This window comes from Bufo bufo, chromosome 5, assembly GCF_905171765.1.
Source record: "Bufo bufo chromosome 5, aBufBuf1.1, whole genome shotgun sequence".
Lineage (NCBI taxonomy): Eukaryota > Metazoa > Chordata > Amphibia > Anura > Bufonidae > Bufo > Bufo bufo.
This window is the reverse complement of record NC_053393.1, coordinates 375,319,595-375,345,693: the sequence shown is the minus strand read 5'-3', so window position 1 is coordinate 375,345,693 and position 26,099 is coordinate 375,319,595. Positions and strand designations below refer to the sequence as shown.

Sequence of the window (26,099 nt, the reverse complement as noted above, 5' to 3'; positions counted from 1 at the left end):
TATCAGTGGGAGTCTGACTCTTGTCACCCACATTATCAGCAGATTGAAGGAAGCACAGCAAAAAAGCAAGTGCTGTGTCCCCTTCATTGTCACTGTACATTTTGTAGTGCCTGTGCCTGGTACTGCAATCTAGTCCTATTTATTTGAGTGGTGTTGAGTGTCACCTCCCCACCAATATATTATTGATGGCCTATATTAAGGATAGACCATTACTATAAAGTCTCAGTTAAGTATGTATGGGTGTATAAAATAGATTTAATTTCAAGTAAAATAAATAAATAAATAAAACATTATGCCAGTGTTTCTAGATTCATGTATTTATCTAAACTGTATATGATATATTTATAAAATGTTCATGTACTTACCCTAGGATCATCCTGGTAATAAAGAGAAAATAAAGAAAGTTAATAATAATCTACATTTTTCTGAGGCCAAGATGAATCCACATTAGAATGATATCTGAATATCATCTTAACAAAGTCCCAAATCTCCGAGAAACATATTTACTGTAGTTTTTTATTTTTATTGACATTAATAAACTCTTACCACAGAGTAAATTTCGCAGGCCGTCTCTCTTTCACTTTGCTGTGGATCACAGTACAACCGCAATTTCTGAATCTCCATCTAAACATAGAGCAGATTTTGAATGAATAGGTTTCCTTTAGTTCCTTCTGGGTAATTTTCTGACTTCCATATTTTTTTGATCAATCACTCTTACATACATTAGGATTTTTTGTCTTTTTTACTTTCAAATACTGGGTCAAACTTAAAAGGACCTCATTATATGTCAGTGGTCCATCTTGCATCTTTAGAATCCATTTGAATACTGATCTGGCTTAGCTATCTTGACAATAGATGCCATAATGCTAATGTGAACAGAGGGGTTATACGAGAGTATAAAAATTCCCCCCAGATGCCCGGGCCCCCCACAGTGAATATACTTACCCCGCTCCCGGTGGCGCTGCTGGTGCCCTCACCGCCGCTGCTGCTTCTGCCTGTGCTTGGGTGAAAACATCCGGTGTCAGGGGGGAGCAGCCAATGGCAGGCGGGGAGGGAGACGAGCCTTCCTAGCACCACGGGTGACGCTAGGGAGGCTCGTCCCCATCCCTGCCTGCCATTGACTGCTCCCCCCAACACCGGATGTTTTTATCCGTGCACGGGGAGAAGCAGCAGCGGCGTGGGGAGCGGGGTAAGTATATTCATTGTGGGGGGCCCGGGCATGTGGGGGGAATTTTATACTCTTGGATGCCCCCTTGCACAGGCCAATTATTGGGAAAAACAATCATACAAATTAAGCTTGTTCCCAATAAATACCCTGCGTAAAGGTGTGACCGATCACCCGATAAACAAGGAAAGGCTCGTTCATCAAATAAAGGTGTCACTGATGTAGCCCCCAAAATCATTGTATCAGCAGCGCATTGTCCCTTGTAAATAGGGATCTGCTGCTCAGAAACAGTGGATCTAAATGGAGCTGAGTAATTGTAGTAGCAAATCTTCATCCCATACAGAGGTGATTATTGCTGCATGTAAATGCCACTTTCATTTCTGCTGACAATAAGGCATTTATTGAGAATGAATGGTGTGTATCCAGTAATTATCAGTAAAGGGGCCTCTTAAACACTAAGGATGAGCGAATTGATTTATCACAAATCCATTTGTTCATCTCCATGAATTTACGCTTGTAAAAGGAGGTCCCCACAGCTCTAGACACCCCCTCTGCTGGCAGATTGACATAGCCGGACATCTTGCACGACCTTAAGCATCCTGCGGATGCACTGTGACTCCATGTATCAGCGTATGCACATATGATATGCCTACAAATCCACGTCAATGAATTTGCATGCATCGCTAAATGAACTTTAGAGGCGCGGGCACAATCGATGATTCTTTTTTAGTAGGCATATCATCTACACATGCGCTGATACTCTCAGCAACGGCACATGCACGAGATTATCGTGGTCTCGCGAGATGTGCGGTTATGTTAATCTGCCAGCACAGTGGGAAATCGTCTGTAGAGGGACATAATCCATGATTTGGATAACAGATATAGGAAGAAGCACACAAGCATACATATATCCCCAAATGTCTTTACATTTAGGTTAAAATAATTGTAATGTTTTACTGTGCTCAGTGCTTGTCAATAAAGGCTTTGTCCAAGTTATGTTTTTTGTTTCTAACTGAGCAAATGTAAGGGGTTTTCAATTCACTTAATCTACAGGGTGGGCCATTTATATGGATACACCTTAATAAAATGGGAATGGTTGGTGATATTAACTTCCTGTTTGTGGCACATTAGTATATGTGAGGGGGGAAACTTTTCAAGATGGGTGGTGACCATGGCGGCCATTTTGAAGTCGGCCATTTTGAATCCAACTTTTGTTTTTTCAACAGGAAGAGGGTCATTTGACACATCAAACTTATTGGGAATTTCACAAGAAAAACAATGGTGTGCTTGGTTTTAACGTAACTTTATTCTTTCATGAGTTATTTACAAGTTTCTGACCACTTACAAAATGTGTTCAATGTGCTGCCCATTGTGTTGGATTGTCAATGCAACCCTCTTCTCCCACTCTTCACACACTGATAGCAACACCACAGGAGAAATGCTAGCACAGGCTTACAGTATCCGTAGTTTCAGGTGCTGCACATCTCGTATCATCTGAAGGCAATCGTCTATGCTGTGAAGATACAAGATGTGCAGCACCTGAAACTACGGATACTGGAAGCCTGTGCTAGCATTTCTCCTGCGGTGTTGCTATTAGTGTGTGAAGAGTTTGATGAGGTTCTGTGCACAAGCCTGAGGGAGCAGGAGGAGCAGGTCTGCCTCTGTGCTGGTTGGAGTGATAAGCTATGCCCCCTGGACTGCCGAACTGCTGGTTAAGCCGTCTGCCCTGTGTCTCCCTTCCCACCGAATTATTCAGCAAAATTTAACCCCTTCTACTATCAGCAGCTTAGACCCAGTGTTGGAGGCTCTGCCTCAGGTACTGAACAGCTGCAGGGTTTCCTCTTCTCCAGGCACTGAAGAGACAAATGCTGTGCACAGGATCTTCTCTCCCTCCTAACCCTGCAGACATAGAGCTGACAAAGACTGGAGGAGTTCTCTCCTCTGTATTTTTTTGCACAAGAACAGGTAGGGGAAGATCCTGTGTGTATCAGCAATGTTATTGTAATGTACAGCTGTAACTTGTAATCCCACATACAACATCAGTATCTTAGCAGTCAGACTGCAGACAGGGCAGAACTTTTATTCACTCCATTTGCAGAGCAGGCGGAGGGGAAAGAAAGACTTTGTTTACACCCACAAGTATTTATGAGGGAAAACCTCAGAAAAAATGTTGTTACATGCCTCCACAGCTCTGCAACTGCATGTCAACAAAGGGCCAGAACAGAACTAGTGAAATGAGTAAATATAATTTTTTGGCCTCAAACTTGCTTATCTTATTTATATATTGCTGACCATCAGATTTACAGGGCTTTATTGTTTTGTTTTTACATAACTCATACAACCCCTTAAAATTTGTCCAACCTGGAAATACTTTTGTGTTGAATCTTGAAACAGATCTTTCTCCAGTCCTTTCATTTTCAGAGATAATCAACCAGTCACTTTCAAAGTCCTTCAGGTAGTCATGTTCTAACAGTGGGTGCAAATTTTGCTATTGGGCCTTATGGTTTTGGTATATGCCCCTATCTGTTCCCTAATAAATCAGTGCATGTTGACCAAGTGTACATAATTATAATCTCTATAATTAGTAAAACAGTCCTATACTATAATAAGCAAAGTAATATACTGTCCACATATAAAGCCATACTTACAGTGATTGATTCATCTGCCTTCGCTTTCTTTACAACCTGAGTTTTGCCATTAATAAAAATTGGTCCAATTTCGTCTAGGACTCTGTTTTCAATGATTGAATCATCTAGAAATAAGACTGCACTGTTACTTCTCACTAGTATCTTCAGCTGATGCCACCGCTCATCAAATAGTTCCTAAAGAAGAACATAATGTAAATGAAATAAATTGAGAGGCTATTGACACCTTTGTAACTGATTCTCCTCCATTTCAACTTTGCAATTAGTCTTGCATAAACCAATTCTACCAGTTTTGTGTCTACTGCACCACTGATACATGAAAAAAAAAAATTACTTAAATTGTTAAGGTTATAAATACCTTTGCAGTCATTTTGTTTTTTCAAAATTATTATTGCAGTAATTTTTATAATAGGTTTTTTATTAAAAAAAAAAGTTTGATCCAGTTGTGTTCTAAAGCAGTTTGTTTTCACACATACTGCAGGCTGGTCTGTCCCCTGTTCAGAGAAATCCATCAGAGAAGCTGAGCCATTGATATTTATATAGCTACGAATATTCAAGCCAGTTATGGACATTAATGGCAATGGTAATGTGATCCATATGTCTTTGTGACAAGGATGGGTCATTATAAACTGAGTGACTTATGCTGACTAAAAAGGTGTACACAACTTAAGAGCATTTTGTGAGCATTTATTATTTTCCTAATAGGTTTTCAGTCAATAATAAAATGGCTGCCGTCCTATTAGTACACACAAAACCTGTCCTAATCACATAGCAGGATGAGTTACTTCACAACACTGAGCTAAAGAGCTGCCTCATGCTCCTCTCCTACTTGTCAGCGATGATCCTGAATACAGCTAAATAGTGATGAGTGGCAGGAGCAATATTCGAATTCGCAATATTTCACAAATATTTGGGCGAATATTCCCCATATATTCGCGAATCTGAGAATTCGCAATTATTTTCGTGATTGCAAAAATCAGCAATGTAATATGCGCGTATTGCGCGTACAATACAGGTGTGGGTCACTGTTGCTACATTTTTCAAGCTGCTATAAGTTTCCTCATGATTGGGCAATTAATGATGCAATTAATGATTAATTGGGCAATCGGCAATTAATGATGCGCATATTTTGGCGAAATACGTGCAACTTCACATTTTAGCAGGTCTGACTACATATTACTGATTGGTGTACTAAGTATTGTTGTGAACTTGTGACATCACAGCACTATGTCTGTAGCATGTATGTATGGACAGCAGAATCTATCACACTACCTAACACCCTGCACTGGAACCTATCAGCTACACTATATCACTATCTAACCTACACTGACTATCTCCCATTAACTATCTGTATTATATATATAAGCTAACTAACTAACTAATGTAATGACATAGCAAAGCACAGAGCACAGCAATGACACTGCTGTCTCTCTCAGAACTCCATAAAACTACAGAAAATGGCTGCTGGGGAGGTTCTTATATAATAAGGGGTAGGCAACTTTCCTATTGGTTGCTAGGGATGTTGCTAAGCTCAGAAAAATACATTGCAGCCTTCTCGTTGGCCCACAAGCAAGAAGGGAGGTTACTGATGAAAAAAAATCTACAATATTTGTGAATATACGAATTTATAGCACTATATTCTAAATCTTCGCGAATTCTCGAAGTGCCGATATTCGCGATTAAAATTTGTGATTCGAATATTCGCGCCCAACACTTTAGCTAAATCTCTGTTGGAATGGAGTTCATAAGGAGACATGAAGTACAGAAAGGACAGACAGGACAGACTTTGGTAATGGAGACTGCTCATTAGCCATATCCTCACCTCCTCTCTGTTCTGTATGTCTCCTCATGAACTCCATTTCTACATCTTAGCAGTGTTTTAAAGGGACTTGTCCTGCTGTGTGATTAGGACAGATTCTGTGTGTACTAATAGGACGATGGCCATTTTATTTCCCCTAATGATTGCTCCCCAGACAAAACGAGCCATTATAACTAGTGAAAGGTATTTGGGAAGATTTTTATAATAAAGTAATATTGAAGTATTTTTATTTTATGAATTCCTGGAGAACCCCTTGAAGCTACATATACATTTTTAGTCAGCATTAGTCAGTCAGTTTATAATGGCCCATCCTTGTCACAAACACATGTTGATCAAATTATCACTGCCTACACCTACGTAATCTTTATAGTTAGTATTAAAATACCCACCGTTGTCACAAAGACATGTTAATAAAATTACTATCGTCATCAATGCCCTCAAAAGCTATATAATTATATATATATATATGCATTGATGTAAAAAGGTTTCCCATGACAAGGCTTGTTCCTGATTTGAGGTCAGTAATTGCCTTTTACCTTTAATTTTGAACCTTTGAACTTTATCACTTGATAATTTTCATTCATCCCTGTGACAGTCAAGATCACTGAACTGTCTGTGCCATCTAGAGTCACAGCTGCCTGGACCTCTCCAGCTTTGGACAAAATTCTCCACAGGTCAATAACTTCTTGTGTTTCCGGAGCTTTTAAACGTATGGTTGCCACAAATACATAGGAGGGAGGAAGGCCTTCTGGAAATATGTCTCTGTAAGACAAATACTGGTATATAAAGACTAAAACACACTCCTAGAAATAACATATATGAGAGTACATCTAAGTATTGTGGCAATTAAATGTGAACACCTTTACTTATATAATTACCCGTCTACTTATTTAATGGTTGCAAGCTGGATGTTAATTTGGGCTGAAAATTGAGAATTTAAACAATTCAATTCAGTGTCATACAGAGGGCTCCTCAGATTAAAACTATCCTGAGTGTAGAGCTATTTCTTCTATCCACAAAATAAGGACCTGGTATTTGTTTCTCCCATTTCCATTACCAATGGGCCTGTTCTTGACCCCCTTGGTTGCTAATAATACAGTTCCCCATAAGGGGAGTGTAACGGACCGTTTCAGCAGACAAGGGGTTAAAATCCGTTTAGGCGATATGCCCCTTTCTGAGAGACAGGCACAGCTACTGCAGAACACCAAACGACCGAACTGGATACAAAGTAGCACTCCAAACTGGAACCTCAAGAATAGCTGCTAGCAGACGAATAGGGATCAGCTTACACTTCTGGCAATCGGTCTTCTAACAGCATACAGTGAATCCCCCCAATAACGAGACAAGGCTCCGTGTTGAGGGTCAAGCAATGGTCTGACTGTACTTCACGTACAGCCTCTTTTATTCATAAACCACAAACATAGTACTGCCCACAGGGGTTTGAAATACAACCAATCAGTAATTTACAACACATACAATGTAACTACAGCAACCAATCGTTCACGCCCCCAGAGGACCAGAATGAAGACTGTGACATAGGACAACATATCCCCACAATGCATCATGGTCTCCTCCTCTCTGTCCCGGAGACAACCTGAGGAGCAATCCAATTATCTCTGAGGACAAAGGGAGATCGCCAATACACATGTGAGGACAACAGAACAGACATCACCATTTAAACACACAATGGCACAATAGAAACACACCCAGCATTTTCCTCCCAAGCTGACAAGTTACACTTATTATAAATTGTTACAACTTTGTGAGTTTACATTGGCCATACATATAACTTACATCAATTTAAACAGTATAACTTGGGGACAAACCTATCCAAAATTCACTTGAATAGGTTCAGGGGTTTAAAAGTTAGTATATGGCCCATAATCCAGGGGCAAGAGGCCAGCAGCCAGTCCTCTCCAAAACCCAGTGGCGAGGTTGGTTTCGCCACACATCTCCCCCCCCAGGGAAGACTAACCAGGTACCTGACCTCACGCCGGTCGGTACCTGAGTTAGTCTGGCAGCCCACCCACAACCAACTACTGGACCTGTTGAATTTAGTAGCCTGTCTCTGTCCAGTTAGTCCACCAAGGTTATGTTGGAAGCTGGTACTCCCGGTAACTGTGTTGCTCCCTGGCTTGGAGTGGAGGTTGCTTTGTGGGCAGGTATCAGCGGTACTCTGCCCTGGTGCCAGCGTTACCATGGAAGAAGCCTGGTTGGAGCCTGGTTGTTGGAGGGGGAGACCGACTGTCTCTACCCCCTGTGCTGTAGGTGCAGAGACCACGGTCCCATCTGCACTGTTGTGGGGGTTACTGTCTCCCCCTGGTGCGTTAAGCTGCCGCTGGGGAGAGGGGGTAACGAGCTCCTCTCCCATACATACTTTCAGCCGCTGGGGAGGGCGACCGACCGTCTCCGCTCCCAATACAGTGTCCTGCTGCTGGGGAAAGGAGACTGGGCTCTCTATTCCCTGCTGGACACTCTGCCGCTGGGGAATGGAGACTGGGCTCCCAATTCCCAAAAAATCACTCTGCTGCTGGGGGGCAGGACCGACTGTCTCTGCCCCCTGTAACTCAGCCTGCCGCTGGGGAGGGAGGTCACTGCTCTCCTCTCCCTGCACTTCACACTGCCTTCCCGGCATATCACTCTGCTGCTGGGGGGCAGGAACAACTACCTCTGCCCCCTGTAACTCAGCCTGCCGCTGGGGAGGGAGGACGCTGCTCTCCTCTCCCTGCACTTCACACTGCCTTCCCGGCATATCACTCTGCTGCTGGGGGGCAGGAACAACTACCTCTGCCCCCTGTAACTCAGCCTGCCGCTGGGGAGGGAGGACGCTGCTCTCCTCTCCCTGCACTTCACACTGCCTTCCCGGCATATCACTCTGCTGCTGGGGGGCAGGAACAACTACCTCTGCCCCCTGTAACTCAGCCTGCTGCTGGGGAGGGAGGACGCTGCTCTCCTCTCCCTACACTTCACACTGCCGCTGGGGAATGGAGACTGGGCTCCCAATTCCCTGCAGGACCGGTGGAGAGACCTCGGTCCCATCTCTACCGGCCACCTGGGGTCCTTCCCCGTAACACTCTACAATATCTGCCCAGCTGAATGGGTCTGGATCTGGGTCTGTCACCTTACCGTCCTGCTGAGCCTTCTCAATGGAGTGGAAGAGATCTCGGTAGTCCTGCTCCAGTTCCCACTCCAGGGTTGCTAGGTGAGCCAGGTCTTGCTCTACTTCATGGGGGTCATCCTACTCATGCCTAGCCTCCCTCTCATAAAAAATGTCCTGAAGTCTGGACTGTGCAGGGCTCCCGAAGTCAGGCTCTGCAAAGGACTCCCATAACAAGCCAGGACCATAAAACTCCTCTCCCTCTGGCTTGTCATGTTCGGCTGTCCAGGGTATATACTGTGCCATATACCACCAAAGCGCCTGGTAGGCATCCTCCAGCCATAGCTCCTGCCATACCCCGTGCTCTAGTTCCTTCACCCATTCCTCCAGGGGCTGCTCTCCCAGGAAGGGCATCCGCAGGGCCACTTGCTTCTGCAACCGCTGCTCTTCACTGGGGAGACTCTCACCCCGCTGGTATTGTAGATTATCCAGGGCCTGGTACCAGATGCCTTTCCTTAATGCATCCCGGCCATCCAGGTCCTCCTCCTCGTATAACACTGCTGGTTCCATCCTGCTGCTGTCAGGGACGCTGTACTGGGACATGCGTTGTCCTTAAATTGTAGAATCCACAGAAATGGTGTCTCCTGTAGCTGTCCTTCTGGCTGTAGGAACGATCCCACTGCTGCCACCAATGTAACGGACCGTTTCAGCAGACAAGGGGTTAAAATCCGTTTAGGCGATATGCCCCTTTCTGAGAGACAGGCACAGCTACTGCAGAACACCAAACGACCAAACTGGATACAAAGTAGCACTCCAAACTGGAACCTCACGAATAGCTGCTAGCAGACGAACAGGGATCAGCTTACACTTCTGGCAATCGGTCTTCTAACAGCATACAGTGAATCCCCCCAATAACGAGACAAGGCTCCGTGTTGAGGGTCAAGCAGTGGTCTGACTGTACTTCACGTACAGCCTCTTTTATTCATAAACCACAAACATAGTACTGCCCACAGGGGTTTGAAATACAACCAATCAGTAATTTACAACACATACAATGTAACTACAGCAACCAATCGTTCACGCCCCCAGAGGACCAGAATGAAGACTGTGACATAGGACAACATATCCCCACAATGCATCATGGTCTCCTCCTCTCTGTCCCGGAGACAACCTGAGGAGCAATCCAATTATCTCTGAGGACAAAGGGAGATCGCCAATACACATGTGAGGACAACAGAACAGACATCACCATTTAAACACACAATGGGACAATGGCACAATAGAAACACACCCAGCATTTTCCTCCCAAGCTGACAAGTTACACTTATTATAAATTATATATAGAATGCTGGAAGACTGGCACTCTCAACACATGGAGTCGTATGGTTTAAATGCAATTCACAAAATTTATTAATAGGTACATAAAAGGTTAAAATAAAAAATGTGTACATACATACACTAGCAATATGTTGTCACAATATGGTGCCAAGGATGACAAATAATATCTAGGTCATATATTCATTTGTTTCGTATTACAAGTCCTTTTTATAATGGTTCACCAAAATGTTTGTAGAAAAGGGTAAAAATGGGAAAACGGAAGGGGTCCTCCTTCTTTCTCTCGTTAATAGAAAGAGATCCAATGATATAAATGTTCCAGTTATAATAGGCTTTAGGTATAGTGTTGCTTTTTATATTTCAAACGGATTTTGTGGTTTTGCACTTTGAAATATATCTGGTAAAAACCCACTATGTGGGCTTACCTTTGTATCGGTCAGTCCCTCTGATGTTTCAATATGTATTTGACGATAATCCACTATGAGGGCTTACCTTTGTGCCGGACCGTCACTCTGATACTTTAAAGTATGTTTGACAACAACCCACTGTGTGGGCTTACCTTCTCTTCGTGCCGGTCGATCACTCCGATGTTTTGGGGCTTGCTGGAAGCCGGCGTCCCGGCTGTTACTTGGTCAGCGTCCCACGTGGAGTCAAAGACGGGTTCGTCGTTCCGGAAGTGACGTATCGGCACTTGAGGTTTTGCTCTTTAGTTTTTTTCTTCCGATTCTCTGAGGCTTAGACTTTGTTGCAGCCGGTCGGATTTACAGTGCACTGTTGTCCCGCAAGATGTAGGGGATATCTTCTTATGAGTGGGTCATATCTGGATCTTTGATAGGATCACTGGAAACCAAACGCGTTTCGGGGACACCTCTCCCCTTCTTCAGTGGCAATGACCCTGCTCCATATTTGGTTGGTTTTTATACTCTTAGTTGGAGAATTCAAAAATCAGGCATGGAGTATATTGACTTTGTTTCTTTCAATTTTGAATGTTTTAAATATCATTTTTTCTTTTTTCACATATACCCTCAGTATTTTTTCTCATTGGGTCTTCCATACATTAACTTGTTCTTCAATATTTCATTTGCGTTTTTATTGCGTTTTAGATGCGTTTTTTATTTGACACATGCGTTTTTTTGCCAGAAGGTGCAATTTTCCTCAAGTTATAAGATCCTTAAGGGATTTTGTTGCATTACCTTTAGTTAAGCTTTTATGATGTTTTTTGTCATTCAAAATACATTCAATTGATGTCCAATTAAGTTATTTGTCATCTCTCACCATATATTATATAATGTCAACTATTATTTTTATCAAAACACATTATTTAAAATTATTTAAAATTATAAGAATCCATTTAAAATGCGAGTTGCATATACATTGTGATTCTCCATGTTTGTCTTAGTTATATACATTTACATTGTGTATGATATCATATTCGGATCATTCAGAGTGTATGAATATCATCAGAAAGACATTCATCCAATAACCAATGTTATATGGATTATCCACCGATTAACAGGATAAGGAGGTTGAGTCCGTTTTATTTTTCGGAATTGTAGTAAGAATTTTTCTTGAGATTATAAGCCTTTTCCCAAGGCATATTATGTTGGATGAAGAAAGGGGTACAAATGCTTGTCTCCGAGGGAGAATCGCAGTACTGATTGGCAGTTAAACATGCGATTTACCCATCAGGGAGAAGCAAATGTCCCAAAATCTTAAAGAAAGCCAAAAATCTCCAGATCTGCGTTTAATCCTCTTGGTATGAGACTTCCAAAATCATAAATTCGTTTCGATTCTGCCCTTGACATTTTTTCAATATGGTTGCCGCCCCTCCAGTCGTGTTCTATCTGCTCCAGTGCCAGGAAGGATAAGCCTCCGCCATCTTTGTTGTGAATTTCCTTAAAATGCCTCGATAAAGCATTGTTTTCACAACCTTTAGTTATATTGTTGAGATGTTCGGACATTCGTACCTTAAGTTGTCGTTTAGTCCTTCCAATATATTGTTATGGCGGCAACCATATTGAAAAAATGTCAAGGGCAGAATCGAAACGAATTTATGATTTTGGAAGTCTCATACCAAGAGGATTAAACGCAGATCTGGAGATTTTTGGCTTTCTTTAAGATTTTGGGACATTTGCTTCTCCCTGATGGGTAATCGCATGTTTAACTGCCAATCAGTACTGCGATTCTCCCTCGGAGACAAGCATTTGTACCCCTTTCTTCATCCAACATAATATGCCTTGGGAAAAGGCTTATAATCTCAAGAAAAATTATTACTACAATTCCGAAAAATAAAACGGACTCAACCTCCTTATCCTGTTAATCGGTGGATAATCCATATAACATTGGTTATTGGATGAATGTCTTTCTGATGATATCCATACACTCTGAATGATCCGAATATGATATCATACACAATGTCAATGTATATAACTAAGACAAACATGGAGAATCACAATGTATATGCAACTCGCATTTTAAATGGATTCTTATAATTTCAAATAATTTTAAATAATGTGTTTTGATAAAAAATAATAGTTGACATTATATAATATATAAATACTCAAGAAAGGTGGCTCACTCCAGACGGGGTTCTGGATAAAGGTGCTGCTAGCCCAGTATAGAGGAACACCCCTCCTCTAGTAGTATATAGCAAAAAGAAATCAAGGTATAGGGCGAGCACTCAACACTTGGACCAGACAGATAGCAATAAGATAAAATTTAATTAAATCACAATGGTATAACACGTGAACATATACCTTGAATCTACAATTGGCATATAAAAACAAAATTAAAATTGCAATAGGAATGCATTAGAAATACTAAATAAAATAACCACAGTTCAGGATAGTGATGGTGTCAGTCCCTTATGTAGACAAACTGAAAATGGCGTGTATCTGGATTGTGGCACTTCAATATCCAGGGTACGCTAGGAGGTATGTAGTGCTGCGGGTTATGAGGACAAATCCAGTGTTAATAGTGTCCAGTGTTAGAACGGCTGAACCCTGCAGCTCCTACTCTTGTGAGTAGGCGTATCCCAATGTCCTTGGTTACAAGTGATACATAGTATACAGTCACCTTGCTCGGTCAAAATGACATACCCGTCCCATAGGATTCACAGATGGAATTGTCCTACCTCCGTTGGTGTGGCTCGTCGGTGTCTCTGCAGACGTGAGCGGGAGGTGAGCGGGAGATGGGCACAAGGTGAGCGGCGTGGGACGCTGTCGGCGTCTAGCTCCTGGCTCCTGTGGATTGCTGATCTCGGATCTCGCGGGATTTCGAACGTAGTCTGTCTCCGGGCAGTGAAGAGCGGTAGTTGATGAATTCTCAGCTCTCTGTCCTGGATATCAGACTTCTTCAGTTGAGCTTCTCTGCATGGCCATGCATAAGTTGCGGAGATATTGCTTTCACAGGTGTGCGGGCCAGACGCGTTTCGGGAACTCTTTCCCTTCGTCAGTGGTACGGCAACACCTGTGCTACTCCGCTTTTTATATTATCAGCTTGTGCCAAAACCTGGATCACTGCATTCACTCGCAACAACCGAAAATCGCATGCGTTTTTTATATGCGGTTTTGATGCGGTTATTTTTCGGCATGCGTTTTTATGTACTATGGATTCCTTGCACCAATCTATATATCATATAGAGATCCAATTTTGATTATATATTGCATGGATGGGTTACTGACATATTTCTGAAAAAAACAGCATCACATCCTGATATAGTGTCAATTTAGCAGCTACAAAATGGAGTGACACAAATAATGATACAAATGTGACTGCAGTTCAAATATCTATTGGTATATAGCTTACCACAGTACAAAATTATGTATACATAAGATCTAACTATTAAACTATACAGCAGCAGCTGTATATATACAATGGTAGTACTAGTCTATACCTATGACTAGAAAATAGATAGATGTAAGCCAATATATGAATTAAAATACATGAATACTTAAAAATGTAAAATTGTAGATACATAAAATACTAAGAATGGGATAGGTCGAGAGGACAACATAGAAGTGTGCATTCTGGTTAGATACATGACGTGCAGATATTTGGAAGAGACTTCATGGAGTATAGTCTCTGAATTTCACTGATGGTATATATGACTGGGGGCCCACGTCCGAGTCCACGACTCAGTGTCGATAAACGGCCTGACTGAGTCGATAAACGGCCTTCTTTTCAGAAATATGTCAGTAACCCATCCATGCAATATATAATCAAAATTGGATCTCTATATGATATATAGATTGGTGCAAGGAATCCATAGTACATAAAAACGCATGCCGAAAAATAACCGCATAAAACCGCATATAAAAAACGCATGCGATTTTCGGTTGTTGCGAGTGAATCCAGTGATCCAGGTTTTGGCACAAGCTGATAATATAAAAAGCGGAGTAGCACAGGTGTTGCCGTACCACTGACGAAGGGAAAGAGTTCCCGAAACGCGTCTGGCCCGCACACCTGTGAAAGCAATATCTCCGCAACTTATGCATGGCCATGCAGAGAAGCTCAACTGAAGAAGTCTGATATCCAGGACAGAGAGCTGAGAATTCATCAACTACCGCTCTTCACTGCCCGGAGACAGACTACGTTCGAAATCCCGCGAGATCCGAGATCAGCAATCCACAGGAGCCAGGAGCTAGACGCCGACAGCGTCCCACGCCGCTCACCTTGTGCCCATCTCCCGCTCACCTCCCGCTCACGTCTGCAGAGACACCGACGAGCCACACCAACGGAGGTAGGACAATTCCATCTGTGAATCCTATGGGACGGGTATGTCATTTTGACCGAGCAAGGTGACTGTATACTATGTATCACTTGTAACCAAGGACATTGGGATACGCCTACTCACAAGAGTAGGAGCTGCAGGGTTCAGCCGTTCTAACACTGGACACTATTAACACTGGATTTGTCCTCATAACCCGCAGCACTACATACCTCCTAGCGTACCCTGGATATTGAAGTGCCACAATCCAGATACACGCCATTTTCAGTTTGTCTACATAAGGGACTGACACCATCACTATCCTGAACTGTGGTTATTTTATTTAGTATTTCTAATGCATTCCTATTGCAATTTTAATTTTGTTTTTATATGCCAATTGTAGATTCAAGGTATATGTTCACGTGTTATACCATTGTGATTTAATTAAATTTTATCTTATTGCTATCTGTCTGGTCCAAGTGTTGAGTGCTCGCCCTATACCTTGATTTCTTTTTATTATATAATATATGGTGAGAGATGACAAATAACTTAATTGGACATCAATTGAATGTATTTTGAAAATAATGACAAAAAACATCATAAAAGCTTAACTAAAGGTAATGCAACAAAATCCCTTAAGGATCTTATAACTTGAGGAAAATTGCACCTTCTGGCAAAAAAACGCATGTGTCAAATAAAAAACGCATCTAAAACGCAAATGAAATATTGAAGAACAAGTTAATGTATGGAAGACCCAATGAGAAAAAATACTGAGGGTATATGTGAAAAAAGAAAAAATGATATTTAAAACATTCAAAATTGAAAGAAACAAAGTCAATATACTCCATGCCTGATTTTTGAATTCTCCAACTAAGAGTATAAAAACCAACCAAATATGGAGCAGGGTCATTGCCACTGAAGAAGGGGAGAGGTGTCCCCGAAACGCGTTTGGTTTCCAGTGATCCTATCAAAGATCCAGATATGACCCACTCATAAGAAGATATCCCCTACATCTTGCGGGACAACAGTGCACTGTAAATCCGACCGGCTGCAACAAAGTCTAAGCCTCAGAGAATCGGAAGAAAAAAACTAAAGAGCAAAACCTCAAGTGTCGATACGTCACTTCCGGAACGACGAACCCGTCTTTGACTCCACGTGGGACGCTGACCAAGTAACAGCCGGGACGCCGGCTTCCAGCAAGCCCCAAAACATCGGAGTGATCGACCGGCACGAAGAGAAGGTAAGCCCACACAGTGGGTTGTTGTCAAACATACTTTAAAGTATCAGAGTGACGGTCCGGCACAAAGGTAAGCCCTCATAGTGGATTATCGTCAAATACATATTGAAACATCAGAGGGACTGACCGATACAAAGGTAAGCCCACATAGTGGGTTGTTACCAGATATATTTCAAAGTGCCAAACCACAAAATCCGTTTGAAATATAAAAAGCAACACTATACCTAAAGCCTATTATAACTGGAACATTTATATCATTGGATCTCTTTCTATTAATGAGAGAAAGAAGGAGGACCCCTTCCGTTTTCCTATTTTTACCCTTTTCTACAAACATTTTGGTGAACCATTATAAAAAGGACTTGTAATACGAAACAAATGAATATATGACCTAGATATTATTTGTCATCCTTGGCACCATATTGTGACAACATATTGCTAGTGTATGTATGTACACATTTTTTATTTTAACTTTTTATGTACCTATTAATAAATTTTGTGATTTGCATTTAAACCATACGACTCCATGTGTTGAGAGTGCCAGTCTTCCAGCATTCTATATATATTTTGTAACTGTGAAGGGTGATTCACACATAGACTAGAGCACCTCTTAGTGGTTACGAGTGGGTGTAGCTATTTCCTATATCTTCCCTCTTTAAACTTATTATAAATTGTTACAACTTTGTGAGTTTACATTGGCCATACATATAACTTACATCAATTTAAGCAGTATAACTTGGGGACAAACCTATCCAAAATTCACTTGAATAGGTTCAGGGGTTTAAAAGTTAGTATATGGCCCATAATCCAGGGGCAAGAGGCCAGCAGCCAGTCCTCTCCAAAACCCAGTGGCGAGGTTGGTTTCGCCACAGGGAGTTCTCCATAGGTTCTTGCCAGCCAGTAGAAGAAGGGATGAGATGGACCAGAGCTGGAACCCTTCTCTCAAACAGATCCATAATTGCCACATGGTCTGCCATTATGGTATGTGTACTCTTACTTCAATTACCGTATTTTTCGCTTGATAAGACGCACCTAGGTTTTTGAAAAGGAAAATCAGAAAAAAAAATTTTTTAACCAAAAGGTGTGCTTTTGGTGTGTTTTGAACTATTGGTGGTCTATGGATGACACTATTATGGGGGATCTGTGGATGACACTCTTATGGGGCGATCTGTGGCTGATGCATTGTTATGGGGGATCTGTGGATGACACTGTTATGGGGGATCTGTGGATGATGCACTGTTATGGGGATCTGTGGATGACGCACTGTTATGGGGGATCTGTGGATGATGCATTGTTATGGGGATGTGTGGATGACACACATATAGCATCTTATGCTGGTCCCCTCATGGTCCTATGTGTCACAGTATTGCGTTATTAAATAGTGACTCCATTACACCAGACCCCGCTCACAGCAGTCTTTACATGTAAAGTCTATTTATTTAATGCCCAACCAGTGGCTCTGCTTTGTTAAACTACTGTAATCATCTATAGCAGTACTCACTATCAAAGCAGCGCTCAGGCTGGCAGTGTAACGTCACTCACTCGGTCATGCTCCTCCCACTTCATTAATGAAGCTGGCGGAGCAGGAGCGTGACTGAGTGAGTGACGTTACGCTCCCGGCCTGACTGCTGCTTTGATAGTGAGTACTACTACAGACGATTACGGTAGTTTAACAAAGCAGAGCCACTGTTTGAGCATTAAATAAATAGACTTTACATGAAGACTGCTGTGAGCGGGGCCTGGTGTAATGGAGTACAGTGACTGCCCCGGGCCCAGCTGCGAGTGCAACAGCAGTTGATGGCCTCCAGCCACTCCTCCCATCCCGCGTCATAAAGGTTTACTGTAACTGATACATCGCAGGCCACACTGTGCAGCATAGCGGCCGGTGATGTATTAGTGTCAGCCATGTAAAAAGTGCACCATTCACTTTATAAGACGCACTGCCACCCCCCCCCCCCACACACACTTTTGGGACGGGGGGGGAGTGCGTCTTATAAAGCGAAAAATACGGTATCTCCTAGTCTAAATATTTCTAAATATTTCACATCATCTGGAAGAGCAATTTTCCATTTAACATGTGGGTGAATAGAATTAGGGAAGTGATAGTTGGCTGCCTACAAAGCATTGCCCAAACTCATAATATGAACAGCTATTTTTTACCTATTATGCCATACAATTTAGGTCTGTATATTTCTTGCAACTCGTCCAATGTATATCATCGGAATAATGGAAAAACAATATTTACATAGATGCTTGATCTGTACAGAATTTAAAGGAATTCTTAGAGCATTTATGTATTTTTTAGTTAATATATAATATAAATATATATGTGATAACTGATATAGTTTATAATATTTTTCTTGATACATATTGAAACATTTGTAGTATGACTTTTTACCTTGTATTTTCAGTCACATCAACATCAGGAGTAAGAAGATAGGCTTTTTCTGAAGTCAGTGATCCTACTATCTTTTGACCTTTTTTAGGAATTTTCATGCCCACAAGCAGCTCAAAACCCTTTTCATCCCGTGATGCTACAGGTATTCGAGTAGGACACACGGATTCTGTGGGAAACAAACTTTTTAAAAGTGCTATAAGTAATTCCTGGGATCAACAGAATACTCTTGTTCCATTACAGTAATACTATTAAACAGCATTATACTATTGGTTAAGTGATATCAAAGCTTTGAAATATACTATTATTAGTTTACAATAACGCTAAATCATCAAGCAATATCTTTAATTTCAAGCTTTATTAGTTACTGATATTATCATCATTTTCCATGTAATGAATTTTTGAGGCATTTTTTTGTTATATTTGGGCCATTTATATTGTGCACCATGTTGTAACACAGAATATGATCTTATAGTATAGAGTCTAGGTGTAGATTTAAAGGGGTTATCAACCCCTATAATGCCCCCCAAAATTCCAGGGCCCCTCACACAGGTTATACTTACCTCACTCCCCGACACCCATGTTGCTTCTGATGCCGACACGGCTGCCGCTGCATCTCCCCGTCACATGGGTCAAAGCAAAAAAACTTTTGACATGAATGCTGACACCATCGCTGATCGCTAAAACAAGGAGAAACACAGAGCGCTGGGTCTGCTCAATGCTGAAGATGGACTTATTAGAAATTCTATGAGCCCGTCTCCAGTCTGTACCCTACAATGAGGAGAGCCAGCACTGTGTGAGCTCTTCTTTCTTCTCATTTTACCAATCAGCAGCGGATTCAGCATTTGGTCCTTCACCAATCAATACCTTTGATAGAACACTTTAACCATCATATTAAGGGAACCGCAGGAAATTTCCCTACCATTTACACACACCTAACTGTATTCTATAAATGGTAATGGAGTATGCAGAGAGTCTGCAAGATAATGGGGGACATTTATTAAGCATGTTGCACCAGAATTATGGCGTAAAATGTGCCAAAAAGAATGGCGTTTTAATTTGCACTAAATATATCAACTGTTTTCTCCAGAAATAAGTTAGAAAATTTCAAAGTGGGCGGGGGCTGTCAAATTGGCGCATATTAAGCCTCATTTATCATCTTCTTATGGGCAGAAATGGCTCAAATTGTTGCAGACAATTAAGCCAGCTTATGTTGTGGTGTTATGCGCAAAAAGTCGCATTTATGGTATAAAGATGTGACTTTTTTTTCGTCGTGGGAACAAGTAAGTATTAAAATAGGATGATATACGGTAAATGAGCTAAACAAAAGGTTTTGTCAGTAAAGTGACATTCAACAAAAACAACCCGAGTCTGAGACAAAAGTCGCAATTTACCAGTGGAAATGTCACAAATATGCTTCAAAGGTCGCAAATATGTTTCAAAAGTTGCAAGTGCAGTCTGGACAGGGGTGGCTGAAATGGCGCATTTCAGTTTTAAAAAGTCTAATTTCAGTGCTATTGGTGTTAAAATGTCGCAAATCAAGAGAAATAGGCGGATAATCAAGTTGATATTTTAAAAAGTCACATTTTACAAGTGGTGTGCACCTTTTGCTATATGAGGTGAAACAAATCACCACTTTTGATTTCTAACGTTAGTATATTTTTGGCGCAATTTACGCCATTATTGATAAATGACCCCCAATGTCTTATGTGGCTTGAATATAAAATTTCACTTATTAAGAAAACTTTTAGAAGAAATATATGGGGAACCCTTAGGGTGTCTGCACGTGAATCAGATTATGTGCAGTTTTTTGTGCGGAAAAATTATCAGCAAAATTGATCTGCTGTGTGGATTTTGAAATCTGTGGCAAGTGAATTCTTGTTGCATTTTTCTTGTGTGATTTTCACTCTTTTCAATGGGAGGGTGAGATCTGCGGAAAATCTTCACTAAAAACCGCATAAAAACTGCACAAAATACACTCCAAAACTGTGATAAATATTGGCGATTTATGTGCAACCACCTTTAGTGTACATGTTTGAATGTATTTAGACATTAATTTAAATACAAACAACACTTTAGGCCTCATGCACACAACTATGTCCGAAATTTCGGTCCACAAACATGGATCCACAAAATATGGACACCTTCCGTGTGCACTATGCATTTTTTTCACTCCCATCCACAGAAAAGACTATTCTGGCCTGCAAGGTCACTTCCATTTATCAGTTATATTTTGCTTTACTAGATTTATAGTTTCTGTAGGAAATCACAGGAATAAAACGAGGGGGGGGGAATTTATCAAACTGGTGTAAAGTAGAACTGGCTTAGTCGCCCATAGCAGCCAATCAGATTCCTCCTTTCATTATCCAAAGGAGCTGTGAAAAATAAAAGGTGGTTTCTAATTGGTTGCTATGGGCAACTAAGCCAGTTCTACTTTACACCAGTTTGATACATCTCCCCCTATATTATGTAAGATGAAAAGAAAGCATACATTACATCAGACAATAGAGTAGTGCAATGCTTGGGGAATATTTAGAAATTTCCAAACATAACCTAAACTGTGATCACACCTTCATCTATGTAAAAATATGAAAAGAAAAACACAACAAATACATGTTCTCGTTCCATTTTTGTAAAAAAATAAATAAAATGTAATACATGCAACCTATGATGTTGGTAACTGGTGTATCCTCAGGAAGCCGATACAGCTTGAGCAGCATGGTGTATCAGTGGTAGCTCTGGTACCTTGAAGCACAGGGGTCCTAGGTTCAAATACAACCAAGGACAAAATCTGCATGGACTTTGTATGTTCTCCCTGTCTTCTGGGTACTTCAGTTTCCTACCACACTCCAAAGATAGGAAATTTAGATTGTGAGCCCCATTGGGGACAGCAAGTGATGACAACGTCTGTAAAGTGCTGCAGAATATGTGCTATATAAGCAGGGCCGTCTTTAACAAGGGGCAAAAGGGGCAGCTGCCCCGGGCCCAGTTGCTCCTAGGGGGCCCAAGGCAGCTGCCTCTTGAGCCCTGCTAGCCACTGCCCCGGGTGTCAGGCTGTCAGCTACACAGGGGGTGCTGCCAGGGCTGGGACAAGGTCCACCACCAACAGAGGCTGAGCTGCCCAAGTGCGCCCCCCCCCCCCCCCCGCCATTTAGATATGTATGTTTGTTATTAATCAGACATCCACCCCAAGCTAGACTACATACTGTGGGTTGCTGTATACTATAGGGTGCTATACTGCATACTGTGGGGTGCTGGGGTGCACTGTAACACTAGGGTGAGCCAAGCCCCAGTCTCCTTCCTGCAGAGCGGTGCCCACTTCCAGCCTGAGCCCAGCTGCCCAGAGCACTGATCCTGAGCCGCTGGAGTCTTCAGAACTGGAAGTATTTACAGTCATTCACTGTACTCTACCAGATGTGTGGATTTATTGTGTGTGTGTTGTGGTGGAGGGCGTGATTGCCTGCTGAGGTGTGGGAAGGCGGGATCCAGGGGGCCCAAGTAAATTTTTGCCCAGGGTCCAATCAATATTAAAGACGGCTCTGTATATAAGTGTGTAAAATAAATAAAATAAGTATCCTAGGCCATTGTCTAGTCTATAGGTCAAATTAGCTAGCCTAGTGGACTGCAGGATAGCACTGAGGACTGCACAGTCCCTGCCATCACTGCCTTGTGCTGGATGGCTGACAGAAGAGGCTTCAGCTGTGCCACTAGTTAGGGGATTAATGTGAGTAAAGATTTATTATTTTCTGTGAGGGGGCACTATAAACTATCGGGGGCAATATAGTCTACAAGGGGCTCTATGACCTAGAAAGGGGGCACTATAATGTATGAGAAGGAATATCACCTAGGAGGGAGTACTATACCAGATGAGAAGGTACTGTAATGTATGAGGCGCAATATAGCCTAGGAGGGGGTATGATATTAGATGAAGAGCACTATAAATGATGAGAGGGTACTGTAATGTATGAGGAGCACTATAATGTAGGAGGGGGCACTAAAACCTAATATGATCATTTTTATTGCTTTGAAGCTAGGCATGAGCGAATCGACTTCGGATGAGAAACATCCAAAGTCGATTCGCATAAAACTTCGTTCTAATACTGCAGGAGCTCCGTACAGTATTAAAATGTATTGGCTCCGATGAGCCCAAGGTACCACTTGGAACCGAACCCCAGTTCGGGAAATAGTTTTTTACAGTACAATTAATTTATGAAGTTATTGCGCGAAGTCTCGCAATAACTTTGGCTCCTGGGAGCCAATATATTCTAATACTGTACAGAGCTCCTGCTCCGTACAGTATTAGAACGAAGTTTTATGCGCATCGACTTCGGATGTTTCATCCGAAGTCGATTCGCTCATACTTAATTGGGGCACACAGGTGGCTGTTACTGTTCTGGGGGAAAAGTGAGTATTAATATTATTAATAATAATAGTCTTTTTTTGCCTTAAAACAGTAATAACAACTGCCTTTCTGCCCCCACATCATAAAAAATTTCCTTTTCTATTTTTTTTAAATTATTTTCTAGAGCATTTTACTCTGTAGGGGGAATGCAAGCATTATTACTGTCGTTTTTATAGTTTGTGGCATTGTTTGGCATCATTCATTTTGGGGGTGCTATTTATCTGGCTGTAGTATTTCAGGAATGCTGTCTGTGGGCCGTGTTTTGAGGGGCGTGGATAACTATGACACCATTATATTTAAAGTATATTATTTGGGGGAATTGTGCAACACAGCAGGTACAATAATAAGGGGAAAGGGAGCGGTAACAAGCACATAAATGGGGGTAGCGGGAGGGCAGGATGCTTGTGTAGAGGGTGGGTATAGGTGGGGAAGGTGCTGGAAAAGTTAGTGGTCAAGATGTCTGTGTTGCAAGCTCTGCAGAGACAAGTCATGCCTGGACAAGTTTGCCATGGCAGTCTGAGCCAAATGGAAATGACGGGAAAAGTGACCGACTCCAATCAGAGAAGTCAACTGTAAGCCAGTGGTCATGGTGTGGCGGTATTATTTGTGCCTTGTATAGTGGTATCATTGGTAATATTGGTCTTTGTATAATGAGTTTTGTTTAGTAACAGTATGGAGGTAATAGTTAAAGGGGATGTCCGAGACTTATATACTGATGGTGGCGGTCTGACACACAGGACTCCGTTGATCAGCTGTTTGAGAAAGCACCAGTAGTGCCGTGACCACCTCGCCACTTAGCCTAAGCCATGTCACGTTCATCGATCACGATTGGAGGATTGCTGTGAGCGCCAGTGTCTTCTCAAACAGTCGATCTGCGGGGGTCCAGGGTTTCGGACCCCCACCGATCAGATACTGATAACTATCCAGAGTATAGGTCATCAGTAGTAAAGACTCGGAAACCCATTTAATCATTGTACGGTAACATTTTGTCATGGTATAATTTGATATTACTATATGTACATACATAATTTTTTTGTGTGGGTGGTGGAAAAATACATAGAGGCTTGTGTCCCTGATATTAAGACCCTAACAATGCCCATAATGTGTCACAGTGATGACATCATAGGGGAGAGCGTGTTATTGAGATAATTGTAGGTCCTAGAAGTGGGATCTGCACCTTTCACACTTTAGTACAGTACAGACCAAAAGTTTGGACACACCTTCTCATTTAAAGAGTTTTCTTTATTTTCATGACTATGAAGGCATCAAAACTATGAATTAACACATGTGGAAATATATACATAACAAACAAGTGTGAAACAACTGAAAATATGTCATATTCTAGGTTCTTCAAAGTAGCCACCTTTTGCTTTGAGTACTGCTTTGCACACTCTTGGCATTCTCTTGAAGGAGTTCCCAGAGATGCTTAGCACTTGGCCCTTTTGCCTTCACTCTGCGGTCCAGCTCACCCCAAACCATCTCGATTGGGTTCAGGTCCGGTGACTGTGGAGGCCAGATCATCTGGCGCAGCACCCCATCACTCTCCTTCATGGTCAAATAGCCCTTACTTTCAAAGTTTTCCCAATTTTTCGGCTGACTGACTGACCTTCATTTCTTAAAGTAATGATGGCCACTCGTTTTTCTTTACTTAGCTGCTTTTTTCTTGCCATAATACAAATTCTAACAGTCTATTCAGTAGGACTATCAGCTGTGTATCCATCTGACTTCTCCTCAACGCCACTGATGGTCCCAACCCCATTTATAAGGCAAGAAATCCTACTTATTAAACCTGACAGGGCACACCTGTGAAGTGAAAACCATTTCAGGGGACTACCTCTTGAAGCTCATCAAGAGAATGCCAAGAGTGTGCAAAGCAGTAATCAAAGCAAAAGGAGGCTACTTTGAAGAACCTAGAATATGACATATTTTCAGTTGTTTCACACTTATTTGTTATGTATATAATTCCACATGTGTTAATTCATAGTTTTGATGCCTTCAGTGTGAATCTACAATTTTCATAGTCATGAAAATAAAGAAAACTCTTTGAATGAGAAGGTGTGTCCAAACTTTTGGTCTGTACTGTATGTGATATATTTGTGATAATGTCAGTACAGTTACGGTATGTGGAATATGTTGACTCTATATAAATAAAAAAGTAATACATATTTGATATAGGGGCTAATTTGCCACTGACTATGCCACGTGTTATGAGGTGTAATCAGGGGTGCACCTAGCCTTTTTGCTGCCTGAGGAGAAAACTGAAACGGTGCCCCAACACCCAATGCCAATTTCTTAACCTAACCCCTTCCCTCCAGTCCTACTGTTAAAGACATACTTGGAAAACATTAAATACAGCGCTACAGAACATACAATGTAATACAGCACCAAATACTGTGCCCACTGGGCTTCCCAATGCTATCCTGCAGAAACAGATAACTCCCCCCATCTGCTGCCCTCTCTTGCCCCTACCTGGTGCTGCCTGAGGCAATCGCCTCACCTTGCCTCATTGGTGGTGCACTCCTTTGTGTAATTTAGAAAGTATATTAGGTAGTCTAACTATTACAGATATTAAACGGGTTGTCCAGGCGGGGGTCAGGCACCCTGCACCCCTGCTTATCAGCTGTACGAGGAGACTGCGCACGCAGTGCCGACGTGCCATCTTCCTCCTCTCTTCCTGTCCATCACTGTTATCTATGGCAAAGACCGTAGACAACAGCGATGAGCAGGAACGGGGAAGGGAGACAGCACGTGAGCACTGCGCACACCGTCTCCTCATACAGCTGATCAGCAGGGGTGCAGGGTGTCGGACCCCCGCCGATCTGATATTGATGACCTAGACTGAGGATTGGTCATCAATAGTAAAAGCCTGGACAACCACTTTAACATCCTTTATAATTATACTACACCCACACATTATGCAGCGCTATATACTGTATCTCATATTAGGGGGTGCAATTTACATAATTGGAACATAAACAGTGATGGGACACAGGAGGAAAGGATAGCCCAATCTTCAATACGTTTTAGACTTTATAAGGGAGAGAAGTGAATTTATCATCCCCCCTTTGCCAGTTCTCTGGCATAAAAAAAAAAGTTGCAAACCTTGTGTGACTTTTTAAACGCAACTGCTACAAAATTTTACGTCGCCCTCACCACTTTCCAAAAAGGGAGCATGGCAAGGTTGGGGAAGGAGCAGCCCCAGCAGGCCTGGCAAACATCTTCATTCATGCCAGTTTTCTGGCATGAATGAAGACATAAATCTACGACGTCTAGGAGGTTGCCGTAGATTTCAGTCTGGC

General features: G+C 41.9%; 1 protein-coding gene across 1 annotated transcript in view; it reads right to left on the bottom strand.

The window, feature by feature from the left end:
* The window catches only part of LOC121002531 (collagen alpha-1(XXI) chain-like), a 124,024-nt gene that overhangs the window by 75,585 nt on the left and 22,340 nt on the right, over positions 1 to 26,099 (bottom strand). Inside the window, exons 5-9 of the mRNA XM_040433976.1 lie at positions 18,402 to 18,567; positions 6,166 to 6,391; positions 3,814 to 3,987; positions 547 to 624; positions 366 to 377 (exon numbers count right to left, since the gene is read on the bottom strand). Coding sequence (XP_040289910.1) covers positions 366 to 377; positions 547 to 624; positions 3,814 to 3,987; positions 6,166 to 6,391; positions 18,402 to 18,567 — 656 coding nt within the window. The remainder of the gene's footprint in view (positions 1 to 365; positions 378 to 546; positions 625 to 3,813; positions 3,988 to 6,165; positions 6,392 to 18,401; positions 18,568 to 26,099) is intronic.